This window comes from Bos taurus, chromosome 2 (genome assembly GCF_002263795.3).
Source record: "Bos taurus isolate L1 Dominette 01449 registration number 42190680 breed Hereford chromosome 2, ARS-UCD2.0, whole genome shotgun sequence".
Taxonomy (NCBI): domain Eukaryota; kingdom Metazoa; phylum Chordata; class Mammalia; order Artiodactyla; family Bovidae; genus Bos; species Bos taurus.
The window spans coordinates 94,041,098-94,054,931 of NC_037329.1; the positions used below are offsets into that span (position 1 = coordinate 94,041,098).

The 13,834-nt window shown below is 47.2% G+C and overlaps 1 protein-coding gene across 7 annotated transcripts in view; it reads left to right on the forward strand.

Annotated features, from left to right (window-relative positions):
• The window catches only part of NRP2 (neuropilin 2), a 120,209-nt gene that overhangs the window by 13,352 nt on the left and 93,023 nt on the right, over window positions 1-13,834 (forward strand). For all 7 annotated transcript variants that reach the window (XM_005202752.4, XM_005202753.4, XM_005202755.3 and 4 more), the window contains exon 2: window positions 2,086-2,263. In XM_005202752.4, coding sequence (XP_005202809.1) covers window positions 2,086-2,263 — 178 coding nt within the window. The remainder of the gene's footprint in view (window positions 1-2,085; window positions 2,264-13,834) is intronic.

Below are 13,834 nucleotides of genomic sequence, written 5' to 3' on the forward strand. Positions count from 1 at the left end.
TCCTCTTTCAGGAGTAATGGGAGGGGAACAGGGAAGGGATGCTGAAAGGAGGGAGGGAGTTTGGATGACCAAACAGGAGCTCAGCTCAGATGCCCTGTGATGAGTTTTGCGTTAAAAGGTGTGGTTTGGGGTGAGCCAGGAGCAGGGCTGTAGTTTCAGCACAAGAGCTGGCAGGGGAGCTGCACCCAGTAGAAAATTTCCTCTCCTGCCAGTTTAGTCCAGGCAGCTGGTGATCTAAATCCGGACAGCTCCACTTCCTCAGAGGGCCACTCTCAGCCCTATTTCCCACAAGTGAGCAAAGCCCAATGGGCCACAGTTTGACCTTGTTGGAAGACGCTGGGTGCCCAGCATGGCTGAGTGGTGTAGACCCCTGGAAAGCCTGCAGGATTGCTGCAGGGGGGACGAGTGGCACCCAGCTCCGCCACTGGCCTCGTCTCCATCTGGGTGGGAAGGCTGGGCCCATTGTCCTCCTGGCCTGGGGAGGGCGAGGGGTCATTATTTAGAGGATGATGTGGTCTCTGCTAACCAGAGGAAATGGCCTGCTTTTGTTTTCCACCCAGTAGGAAATGGAACCTGAATCCATTAGATTCTGGGCAGCTCGACTGCGGCACAGTTTGAGCTTGAGGCGCGATGCCTAAAAGGCTACTTGCGTGGATTTGTGTGTCCCAACCACCATTGTGCAGCATGCCCATCTTTTATGCATTTAAAGCCTGTCAGGCTGGTAATCTAAAGCAGAGGTCTGGAAGACAGTAATACCAACCGACACGGGGAAGAGGAGAGTGCACCTGTAGAGTTAAAAAATGCATGACCCTTTCCTCAAAGAGGGAACACAGGAGAAAGCCCCCATCCTGTCGGGTAGCTGCTGAGCCGGAATGCATAATTGACGGACCCGTGCTGCTCCATGCAGATGGCGATATTAAATCGTGATTGATGCTAAGAGAGGCACACATCTTAGGAAGGTCTCCGAGAGGCTTCTGAATATTTTTAGGTCTCTTGTGCCTTCCAGTCTTCTGTTCTACTGTGGGATTAAGCACCCCCCTTTCTCATTTCCCAAGAACCCCTCCTGGGGATGACAGAACTTCACTCCCAAATATAAGATGCATCAAATGTCACCACCCACCTTTCCTGCCTTTGAAGATTGCCTGCTTCCCTCCTGGCCCCCACAAAGCTGTTTACCTCCAGCCGGGCATGCTGGCAGGTGGGGGTTGGCAGTTACTCCCCTGCAGCTGCCTCTCCAATGGCTGGTCCCCCCTGGACAAAGCAGCAGCACACTCTGCTGGTGGTGACCAGGCAGGAAGGACAGTGGATAGAAAGCTCAGAGAAAACACAGGCGTCCACTCAGCACAAAGCACCTTTGTCAAAACTCTGAGATCAGAGCCAGTGGATTCCCTAATGCAGATTTTTCCACTCAGTGTGTAATGAAATAATAAATCAAATTTGTGGTGCATGTGGAATTAAGTGTTCGGGGGTTTTGCTTTTTCTTTCTTAAAAAAAAAAATGCTGAAATCACCCTCCAGGGCCTATTCTGGCCCAAAACTGAATATGCTTCCTCCGTATCACAAGTAATTGTTAACAGGCTCACTTGTGGGTCGGCACCACAAAACCACTATTGTCGGTTCCCGGAGTCTTTACTTCTGGCTGCTGGGCTGGGCTGGGCTGGGCTAGGAGACACCATCAAATAACATAAAGGATTTATGAGATAAAGATAGAGATGCAAGGTTTGAAGGAGAAGAAGATGAGCCAAGCAGGAGAGACAGGAACAGGAAGGGAATCATGTTAAGTTTACAGTTTTTGTTTTTGTTTTTTTTTTAATATCAGCCCATGTAATTGGAAATATTTATGACTTCTGGAATATTTTCATTTTGGAGACAGTGTGTGTGTTGTATGTGTGTGTGGCTGGGTGAGTTGGGGGGAGAATGAGCTGAAATAATCTCTTCCATTGAATGAGTAAGTAGGTTAGTCTTTTGGACTGCCATAAAAGGTCTGTAAAACAGTGTTAATCAGCCACTGGTAGAGAAGAGAAACAAGGAGAGGAAAAAAACAGACTGTAACGTATTTGAAGTTCTTGTCTGCCTTCTCTTCCAGACCAACCCTGTGGAGGTCGTTTGAATTCCAAAGATGCTGGCTACATCACCTCCCCAGGTTACCCCCAGGATTATCCATCCCACCAGAACTGCGAGTGGATTGTTTACGCCCCCGAACCCAACCAGAAGATTGTCCTCAACTTCAACCCTCACTTCGAAATCGAGAAACACGACTGCAAGTAAGCGCCACCCTGTGCCCTGTACATCCATGAGACACACCCTCCCATCCCCCTCCCCAGGTTCCTGCCATACCCGCCACCTCATGGCAGCACCCCCTGGCCCCAGGACCTGCAGAACAGTGGTATATCCTGGCCCCAGAGAGGAACCTCAAGAGGTTTATTTCTTTCAGGGGAAATCAAAGCCTAGTTGACCCCATAGAATGGAGGTAAGAGACTTATTGAGTGAAGAGTATAAAGAATACACCCTAAAGTCAAAGGCTTGCAGAGGAGGAGAATTCCACGTAGGGGAAGGGGGTGGACTACCTCATGCCAGCTCTTGACCTTAGGAGTGACTTTTCCCTCAGCACACTGAGTGTGTGCTCAGTTGTGTATGACTCTTTGCAAGGCCAACCAGGCTCCTCTGTTCATGGAATTTTCCAGGCAATAATACAGGAACGGGTTGCCATTTCCTTCTCCAGGGGATCTTCCTGACCCAGGGATTGAATCCACGTCTCCTGCATCCCCCCGGAGATTTCCCCATTTCTACTGCTGTTCCCACATGAAGGAACCCCAGCAGCTTCCTTAATAAAACAGTAGCCAAGTGGAGACTTCCTCTGCATCTAGCCATGGAGAGGCAGGCTGTTGTTTTATGAAGCAGCAGCTGGTCCTTACAGAAAGAGAGTTAAAAATCTAAATCTATACTGGTAGGCCTGAGATCCACCTTGATTCTCAGAATTTGTGCTATACAGGTTAGAAGCTGGTATTCTGGATTTATTTAACAAACACTCTTCTAATTTCTTTGCAAATATCAATCCATTCAGTTCTCACAAGGGTCCTGAGAAGTTGGTATCATTATCATTATGACTTCCATTTTGTAGATTAGAAAACCAAAGCCCAGAGAAATTAAGTAAGTCACCCCCGGTCACTCAGCTGGGCTCACAGCATTGGTTCTACCATTTTAAAAGTGTGTGATTTTAGGAGACAGCAAGCAGACACTGACATCTGTGAGTGGTTTAGAAATGCCGTCTTCCTAGCCTCTTCTAGGGAATCCGTCAGTTCTTCCACCTAGCCTTTCCATGTGAGCGTCAAAGGGAATTTCTTTTTTTTTTTTTTTTAATTTTTAATTGAAGGATAACTGCTTTACAGTATTGTGTTAATTTCTACCAAACACCCACATGAATCAGCCGTAGGTTTACCTATGTCCCCTCCCACTTGAACCTCCCTCCTACCTCCCTCCCCATCCCACCCCTCTAGTTGTTACTGAGCCCCAGTTTCAGTTCCCTGAGTCATACAGCAAATTCATCAAAGGGAATTTCTTTTCACAAAGTTTCTAATTTTTGTAATCTCTATCTCTTTATTGCTTTGGTCACAGTAAGGAAATGGCAACCCATTCCAGTGTTGTGCCTGGAGGATCCCATTGACAGAGGAGCCTGGTAGGCTACCAGTTCATGGGATCGCAAGAGTCAGACACAACTTAGCATTCTTTTTTTCTATGGATACGTGTAGCTACAGAAGCTTACATAATAAGATGTTCTACTTTCCACCAGCTATTGAAGTATAAAATATTGGCATTGGGAACTTCCTAGTTATACCCACATATAAATTCCTACTGACTGTGAACTAGTCTACATTTTCTATAATTTTATAGCAGTAATCCCTCTAGTTTCCTATCAGGTAAACATATATAAAATCCCATTCAGAATGGTATTATTCCCTATTCAGTATATATGCCTATGACAAAAATCATATATAGAATAAAAGTCTTGGATGATTTCAAGAAAAAAAGCAAAAACAAAAAAAGAAATGCTATGTTAACATCAAGATCCCTGTTAGTTAAACTGAGGTGGGGAGCAGCATTGTATTATAATGTCAAAGAGTGTGAATGCCCTTTGTTTTGTCTAGTGGGCTCCACCTTAAAGTCTTTCCTCACTCAAACAAAAATGAGAGTTTTCTCTAAAGGACAGAATGTGCCAACAATCACTTGTTGTTGTTAAGTTACTAAGTCATATCTGACTCTTTGCAAGGCCATGGACTATAAGCCCACCAGGCTCCTTTGTTCATGGGATTATCCTGGCACAAATACTGGAGGTGGGTTACCATTTCCTTCTCCAGGGGATCTTCCTGACTCAGGGATTGAACCTGCATTGCAAATGAATTCTTTACCACTGAGCCCCCAGGGAAGCCCACCAACGATCATGTCTCGCTCTAAATGAGTGCCTAGAACTTGCCATGGCTCTGATGAGTTTTCAGTGGCCCCTTATGATTAATAAGTAGTCTGAGCATTCCTTGTGACCAAGGCACTGTGAATACTGATGAATTGACAGAGGACACAGCTAGCAGGAAGTGTACCAAGGACAGGCCTCAGTCTGGGCCCTCACTTCCTTGTGGAGGAGACAAGGCTTCTCTATAACCAGAGCTAGATTGGGAGATTCAGTGAGGCAGTGTCATTGTTATCATCCTAGGATGTCTTTGCACCTCCATAACAGTTCTTTCCTAACAAGAGATAGTCTTGGTTGAAAACTGGAGGGTTTCCCAGATGGACGCCTCATGTGATGAAGAGTCATAAGATGGAGTTCTAATCCTAGATCCACTCTTGACTCAGTGGATGACACCGGGGAACTTATTGGTTCCTCTTTGTCCAAGTTAAATGCACAGCCTGCATATATTTGCACAGCATCTCAGGGCTGCCAATTCTCTGCCAGTGAATGTTACCAAAAATTTCTGTTAGAAGAGCTTCTTTCTAAGGTATAAAGCTTCCTGTGCCTCTGGCTGGGATACAGAAGGTTGGCACAAACTGAAGCATGCTGTACTCAGAGCTTGGGTCTGAGCTCAGAGAAATTTGACTAAGCACCTCTCTCAGATAAGGGCCAAAATCTGTTATGCTTATGCCAGCAAATCTCCCAGGGAAATTGCAGAGAGGTCATCTCATGTATATGCATAGTGGCACAGAGAGAGAAACCAGGTTTTTGAAGGGAAAACTCAGGAGCTGGTGAGCATGGCTTAAAACACGTTGGAAGCAGGAAAAGCCAGGGAAATATGCTTCTGCCCTGTTTGGGGCTGTGGGGTACCATTTCCCCTCAGGACTCAGCCCCAGGGATGGGGCGAGCACAGGTCTCTGAAGCCACTGGTGGCAGAGGATCCAAGATGGTATCTCTGACTGGAGCTGGAGTAGGGGAAGCAGGCAAGTTACAGGTTATTCTGAAGTTTCTGGTGCTTATCATCCATACCAAGTAGCTTCCTGTTCTTCTCCCCACTCCTCCACTCCTTGCTTCCAGCTTGAACCAAAAAGTTCATGGAGGTCAGAAAAAGATCTTTCTGGAGTCTCTTTGCCCTAGTGCCAAAGTGTCAGCAAGACTCTGTTGGGGTCATGCTGCTTCATCCGGTGCTTACCTCTCTTACTCCCCCGCCCTTTCTAACTGGATTTGGTTCTCAGGGTCCTTTTGTTGTCGTTTTTCAGTTGCTCAGTCATGTCCGACTCTTTGCGACCGCATGGGCTGCAGCATGCCAGGCTTCCCTGCCCTTCACTACCTCCCTGAGTGTGCTCAAATTCATGTCCATCGAGTCAGTGATGCCATCCAACCATCTCATCCTCTGTCATCCCCTCCTCCTCCTCCCTTCAATCTTTCATAGCATCAGGATCTTTTCCAATGAGTTGGCTCTTCATATCAGGTGGCCAAAATATTGGAGCTTCAGCTTCAGCATCAGTCCTTCCTATGAATATTCAGGGTTCTTAGGGTAAATACTCACCAAGAGAAAACTTCCCAAAGATCTTCTGAGAAGAGCATAGAGCAGCAATACCCCTGCAAAAAACTGGAATTGAGCAAGAACATCAGAAAAAAAAACAGAAAAACAGCCTCCCTGTGGAAAAAGGACAGTGGTCACATGCCCGCCGTCTTCTGTTTTTCCTGTCTTCCTTCGTGCAGGATTAACTGCAAAGATGGCCTGTGACCTGGGAGTGGGCCCTGCCGTGAGAGGATTAGCCTGGTCTCTGGCCCCTAAGCTTTTGGCTCTCTATCTCTTGAAATCCACAACCTAAAGGCGGAGGCCATTGGTGAATAAACCCCAGACAGGCAGACCTTTTCCCCTAACCGTCACTTGCTAATTTTGTTCCATTTAAACTTGCTGTCTGCTTGGAAACTTTCACTCACCAGCCCCGGTTTTGCTTGAGTCAGTGCAATCCAAGGCCCCCGTCTGCAGTGAACTCTCCACCTCCTCCCTCTGGCCATCCTCAGGAATCAAAGCCCCCAGCATCCATAGGCCGCTCTGAGGCCTGGTTACCCACTGCAAGCAGAAACCAGAAACCCCTGTGACCCCGCCGGGTCAGGGTGGCTGACAGATGGAAAGGCAGGACTCAGGGCTGACTGAGCAAACAAGGCAAAGCCACTTCATTCCCTGTGGTGGGGAAGAACGTCCTGCTACTGCCTTTCACTTGAGTCATTGGCCAAGTAGCTGAATGTTAGGGCTTTAGAAACACATGCACGCAAACTTGAATATTCTTTCCCTTTCTGAGATCTGAAATAGATGTATTCTTGAAAACCCCCACCTGTGTATGATACAAAGCTTATTCACGAGCACTTGCACAGGCCTGGTGGAGGCCCAAATGAAGCCAGAACCAAGAATCTAGGTCCATTTGTGCTGTGCTTAGTCACTCAGTCGTGTCTGACTCTTTGTGACCCTATGGACTGTGGCCTGCCAGGCTCCTCTGTTCATGAAGATTCTTCAGGCAAGAATGCTAGAGTGGGTTGCCATGCCTCCCCCAGGGAATCTTCCCAACCCAGGGATCAAACCCAGGTCTCCCCCACTGCAGGCGGATTCGTTACCATCTGAGCCACCAGGGAAGCCCCTGGTCCTTTTAAGAACTGGTTATTTCCAGATGGTGTCTTGAAAAACACACTTCAGAAAGTACAAAAACCACTAGGAAGACTTGAGAGAATACTTAGGGTGAAAAACCCATACCCAAACCCACACTAATAATTGTATGTGTGTGCTCAGCAAAAGAGATCTCCTTTACCATGCCACACTGAAATTTCCAGATTCTAAAACATCCTGCTTTAAAGCTCCAAACGTTCCTCTTTAGAAAGATCTCTGATTGAAAACATTCTATGTCATGTGCCACACTTTCTTGTCTTCTGAAACAGAACAAATAATAAGGTGAGTTAACTTTTTCTCAGTGACTCAGGCTTTTAATTCTAAACTTGACTTTTTGCAATAGAGGCTGGGTAATGTCATGTTTAGATCAGATAGACTTATATATAGTTTTTGTTCACCTTTTACACTTCGCAGGCCTTAGTGTCTTCATCTGCAAAACTGTGTCAGTGATGCCTACTTTGCAAGATTTCGGTCTCCTGTTTATGTCGATACACAATACATTATCGACCATGTCAGCATCTTTGTACTTTGGGGAAGTGTGTGACATTTTTGCTATCTATACGCTTGCTGTCATAGCGCTTCTAAATGCGCTCCTCTGATCTGTTTTCACCCTTTTATTTTGGGTAGGATTTTGCCTCGAGAGGTTTTGGTGTCCACTGGGACCTCTTTAGTCCTGGGGTCTAGCTTTTGTCCCAAGCCAGTATAGTCCAGGGCCAGCATTCTGGTTTGCCTTGGTCAGCCTCACTCGTAGCAGAGCAAGGACTGGGGTGCTCTCCTGGGGACAGAGTGCAAGAGCACCAACGCATGGGGTCCTCAGCAGTAGTTGAGCTGCTCACCATCTTTTCTTTTGAAACCATCCCCCGACCCCATACTGGATATTTGAGGTTTGGGGATATTTGGCCTCTAGCTAAGTGTGCTTGGTAAACAAAGTGTTCTTGTGTTTATCTGTGGCCAGAGGAGCCCTCTAAATCTTAGATGTGTCTGTTTTCCCAAAGTAGGGAATGCTGTCTTAGAAAGAGAGCATTCTCCTAGGTTGACAAGTTGACTACAGAAAACAGAGGGAACGTACCAGACTTCAATCATCTGACCCCACCCCACCCAGCCAATGAAGATTACATGCACTCAATTAGCATCCTCCACATACAACCGCATACAACCTTACTTCCGCAGACCCTGTGAGGGCAGAGGCTCAGACTCACCTCCCTCTCCCCTCCAGCACTCCCTGCTGTGTAATACCCTCCCCTCCCCCTAAGAGTCCTAGATTCCTCCAGCTCTTCTAGGGCCTCCTACTCAGAACTCCCTAATCATTGCATATTGCCTTGATCTGCCTGCGTTTTGTTCATGTGTGGTCATCCTGTGTTCTGAGCATGTACGTTCTCTAAGGGCATGGACCACATGTATCTTGTCTCTACCCTCTATGGCCACAAAAACCAGTGAGGTCATTGTTACTCTTCCCATTTGACAAATGAAGAAACTTGGGCTCAGAGAAGTAAGCAGCTGGCCTAAGGTCGCACTCTTTGAAAGTGGCAGAGAAGGGATTTGAAGCTGGAACACCCTGCTTTTTTGTAACCTGAGCTGTTTACTCTCATGCTTTATTGTCTCCACCATCACCATGGATTCTGATTGGGGGTATGATATGAGCCCTGGGATCCAGTTGGCTGAGGAGATCAGGGAAGGCTGCTTGGAGGAGGCAATGGCTATACTGATCCTAAAGAAGTTAACCAGGCAAAGGAGGGGCATGGGTATGGCCGGTGGCCCGGGCAGAGAGCATCATGTCCCAGACAAGAAGGGAACCAGAGTAATGAAAGGCCATCTTTGTGTCTTGTTGATACAAACCCCCTTCCCAGTGAAGAGATTCCTGGGCAGTGCTATTTTATTTTATCTCCTGGCCACATGACTTCCAGCATCTCAGGGAGGGGTTGAGGTCAGGAAAGACAGAGATGATGGGAACTCTCTGCTATCCCACTCTCCCAGGTCAGAGCTTCTACAGTCTTATATCCTCTATCCAGGGACCTCGCCCCCAGTTTAATGCCTGAAAGTGAGATTTGGCCTGGGGAAGTCCAGGTAACACTCTGGATTAAGCTCCGTACACAGAGTACTCCTACACAAGACTCCCTCTGAACATACTTCTCTTTCCTGTGAATAGAGGGCACAAGGGCCCAATGCCCAGTTAGAAGTGTGGCTTCAGCTGGTTTCTGCCTGAGCCTCTGGAAATCCAAGCAGAGAGTGGGTTCTCTGTGGTTGAACAGGGTGTTTTATACTCAGGAGAGACCCTCAGGTTGATTACTCATGACATTATTACAGATTTACTGCCTGCCCAACCTCAGAAATATTCTGATTCCCCCAAGGAGCCCATGAGCAGCAATACTTGTCTGTATTGCAACAACCCTGCTAATGACAGAAACAGATTCCCCTCCAGGTACATGGTGCAATAAACGGGAGCGGTCTGCTGACTGGAGCTCAGCTGGCAGCCGACCCCACACTCACCAACCTTGACCAGCGACTCCACCCAGCAACTGAGCTTGCTGAAGAAGTGGGAAAACACACCGCAGATTGTTCTCCTCCGCCTACCAAGGTTAAAGAGCAGTTGGGACAGCAGTTATTTTTGGCAGTTTGTTTTTAAATATGCGATGTTGCAATCGTAACTCTCAAAATGCAAGCTTCACTGTGGATGTCCTTCCTAACAATGCGTTTTTATCTTCTGATTGAGAAAATCACTAGAGATTTTCTAGTACACAATCCCACTTGTTCTGCCTCTCAACCCTGGCACATTCTCTGAACCCCAGAGGTCCCAGAGGGCCAGAATCTCATCCCATGTAACTCTGTGTAATTCTCCCATCTAATTACACTGGGTGAGAGTCTGTCTTAAGAAATTCAGTGGGAACTCTGGGTGTGGAGGGGATAAAGAGGAGAAGGAAATAGACCAAGTAGAGAAATTAGATTTTTCTAAAAGGGGATTCATGTGTTCTCTGGTAGTCATGAGTCCTTTAGAAAAACAATGTATTCACTTTGTTTTGTCCTTTTTAGTGGCAGGGCGATTGAAACCTTTGGATAAGAGAAACTCAGCAGATATTGTAATTCCATTCTTCTACTTCTGCCTGGATAAATCATCCAGGAAAAAAAATATATATATATTAGGTGCCCTTGTCTTTCCTTCTAGAAAAGAGCTTCCATAATCGTCCTTCATTATAAGACCTATGCCTCACAACTCATCTCAGTTGATTGCAGAGTAGATGGTTGTATTTCATTTACATAATAAAATTTTTTTTTTCCTAGAAAGAAAATCCCTGAAAATGTGAGCTGGTTCAAAATAAAACTTGACAAAGAAGAAGAAAGAAAAAATGTGAGCTAGGCTTAGGTTTAGAAGGGCCGCAAAAATCTCTAACACAGTAAAGGAAAATTCACATGATTTTTATATGCTTTTTCCCCTGGCTTTGTAGCCAAGCATCTCAGCAATCTCTATAAATTTTTTAGCTCTGCCCCATTAGGGACTCCATTTTGTTTATAGGTGGTATGAAGGGATTGTCAGTTGGACAATAACAGCAAATATATATTGAGCTCTCGACAGGTCCCTGGTGCTACTACACCAAGAACTTGCCATATTTTACTCTCATAACAACCCTCTGGGGCTGGGACTGCTGTTATTCCCATTTAACAGATGGCTTTACTGAGGCCCAGAGAGATCACACGGATAGTAAGGGTAGGGCTGGGATTTGAAGCCTGCTTCAGCTGCCTTAGGATACCTGTGCCCTTGTGCCCAGAGCTCTCATCTGCTTTCCCAAGGCTTAGGTATTTGGGGCCTCTCTGATTTCCTAGGATATCCTGGACACGGATTTTTTTTTTTTTTCTCTTATACCCTTTCTTTGCCTCTTCCTGCCATCTGCTCACCTCCGGATGCCGACAGGGCAGTCAAGGAGAGAGTGATCTTTCTGTGTCTTTAAATACAAGCTGAGAGGCCTGACTCTCAGTCAATTGTTTCCTTCTGCTTCCTTGTCATCCACCTCCTCCCCTGTCCCCTCCAGCCCCGCCCCATCCTCTTCAAATTCCCTGCCATTCCCCCACACCTCACTCTTCATCTGGAATCCGAAGATGTGAGGGCTAGTAATAGAGTGTCAGCGGAAGTAATTGATTCCTCACACAGAGAGAATTCTCCTGCCTTTAGTGTCAATGGAGCTGAACCGGAGTCTTGGAGGGTGAGCGAGACATGTAAACAGTCCATGGCTGAGCTGTCAGGGCGAAGCCAGACACACCAGAGAGTGAGTGAGAGGGAAAACGGTGGAACAAATAATTGTTTTATTGGAAAGGAAAGGAGTAAATAATATTTCAGCCCAGGAATTGGCAGTTTGAAAGAGAGGGTTGAGAACTAGGAGCAGAAGGAATCCGTGATGTGGGTTTTAATGGGGGGGTTCCATTGTCTTAAGGTAGGAGGTTTTGTCCCACCCGACTCCTTCCACCCATTATCATCATTATTATCATTAAAATAATTACCGTAACAATTACAGTTGATGAGACCTCGGGTTTATAGAGCACCTTTCATCTAAAAGTTCAAAGTGATTTATCTGTGCGTCATCCCTTTGAGAGCGGTAGGAGGGTAGGAAAGTATTGTTATTATTTTTTTTGGTCTTATCTGCTGGGAAAGCGAGGTCCAAGCAGATAGAGGATTTAGTCCTAGCCTCAGGGTAGACTGCTGTTAGGGTACTGACTCTTCTTCTGGGCATCTCCATTGCCCTACTGCCCATAAAGGCCCTTATGCTTGTGTGGCCCCCACAGCTCATCCCTGACACTGATGCTCCCTCCCAAGATGTGAGGGTCCCACCGGCCACTGCAGTGTGATGGCCATCTCCCCAGCCAGCCAACTCCTCCATGCACACAGCAAACAGCCTGCTCTGACTGTGGGATAAAGGTCCTTCAAGGTCTGACTCACACTGTTCCCATCCTGTGAGGAGACTTCCTGCAATCTGGTTCCCCTTCTTGTAGAAGCTGGTGACCTTTCTAGCCATATTTCTTCCCGGTCTTACTGAGCCTTCAGCCAAGAGCACCCGTTATTCTGAACTTCACAGCTTCTACTCCCCCACAAATGGCAGCTGATTCTTTCAGGATAGAGGGATGTGCTTCTGTGATGCAGAGAGGCGAGCGCTGTAATGTGCCCTGAGTGGACAGGCCTGCTTTTGCTCCAGCAGCTACGGGGCCTTCAGAATACAGTTGTCGAAGAAAGCTGTTACCCAGTGGTGGTTTGAGAGGCGGAAGCGGTCCCAGCTGACTGGCCACCGAATGCTCTTTTCAGAATCTCCAACCCGGCGTGGCAGCTGTCCCTTCCTGCCTGGACATTAGTGTAGGCCCCTCATGTCCACACCCCAGTGCTTTTTGCACAGTAGTGACGAGCTTGCCCCTGGAGCCAGGAAGAAGCTCTGAGCTCTGTAACCTGAAGCTCCAAGTAAATGAAATGCAAAGACAGCACTCTCACGCCTGCCCGGTCACACCTACTCCTCAGACTGTCCCCTGCTTGGATTTCCGCATGGCACATTTTTCAGGCAAGTTTTGTATTTTCTGACTTTTGTTATGGAGGCTGGAAGCCAGCAAAGGAAGACAGAAAAACCTTTGAGAGCTCCCTTGGTTCCTGGAAAAAACATAAAGGATTTTTTTGATGCTGACAGATTCCCTGGAGCTCAGCACTCCTCGTTCCCAGCAGGCTCCCATTTTTCGGACAGATGGAAAGGTTATGATTCACTCTCACAATTAGACCCGCTGGGAGCCAGGGTGAGTGAGCACCCATCCCAGAGGGAACCATTCACCCGGCCAAGTTCAGGGATGCTGCCTGCACACCAGACCCAGGAATGGTGCACTCTGATTTCCTTTCAGTGGGTTCCAGTTACCTTCTGCCCCTACCTGTCAGCCCTAAGAGGCACAGAGACATCGTCCCTATACCCATTTATGAGATGAGGCAAGCTGAGGCATGTGCAGTTGACCCAGGCCAGCTTAGAACAATTCAGCAAGCCTCTGGCCCTTGGCCCTTGGGATTGGAAGGGGTTCACCTTCCCATCCAAGCCCCAGTCTGCTGGTGAATGGAGACGAACTGTGGGCAACTCTTACCTACTTTCTACTCTGGTATTATTACACAATGCCAGCATGGGGTCTTTTAAGCTGATGGCAGAGGATGAGGATTTTATAGACGCAAAGGACAGACAGAAAGAAACACTCAACAGTCATGCTGAAAACAGCCTGCCCCAAAACCTTAAACTTCACACTGGCACTGGTTGCCTCGAAAATCCTTCCTTACATAAACAAACACGTCCTATCCAAGCCAGTCTCCAGGAACAGAGCAGATTTGTGGCCTTGGGGCCTGAGGAATGTGCTTGCTGGGGAGTCCGTCAGTGGAGAGAGGGGTGCTAGGCCAGAGGGTCAGGGGAGAGACGCCGCAGGCTTTGTCGTGCGCCCTTGATTCTCTGAAAGTTCATCTGCAGTGAGACTTATCAGACACTGTCTGGAGCGGCCTCCTTCCTCACGTTGCAAGGCGTTCTTGGCAGCCTGCTCTGCCAGAAACAATGAGACCGGCAGGCCCTTTCCCTCATCCCTGGGTTTCTGCGGAAAAACAACCAGTAATTATAAATAGATGTTATTTGTAGTTTCCATTTTCTTGCCTTCAAGGTTTTTTGCAATAATTCCTCCAGTTTCTTTTGGGTTGTTCTCTTTGCATACTTCCTTTGCTGGGTGGTCGGATTTCCT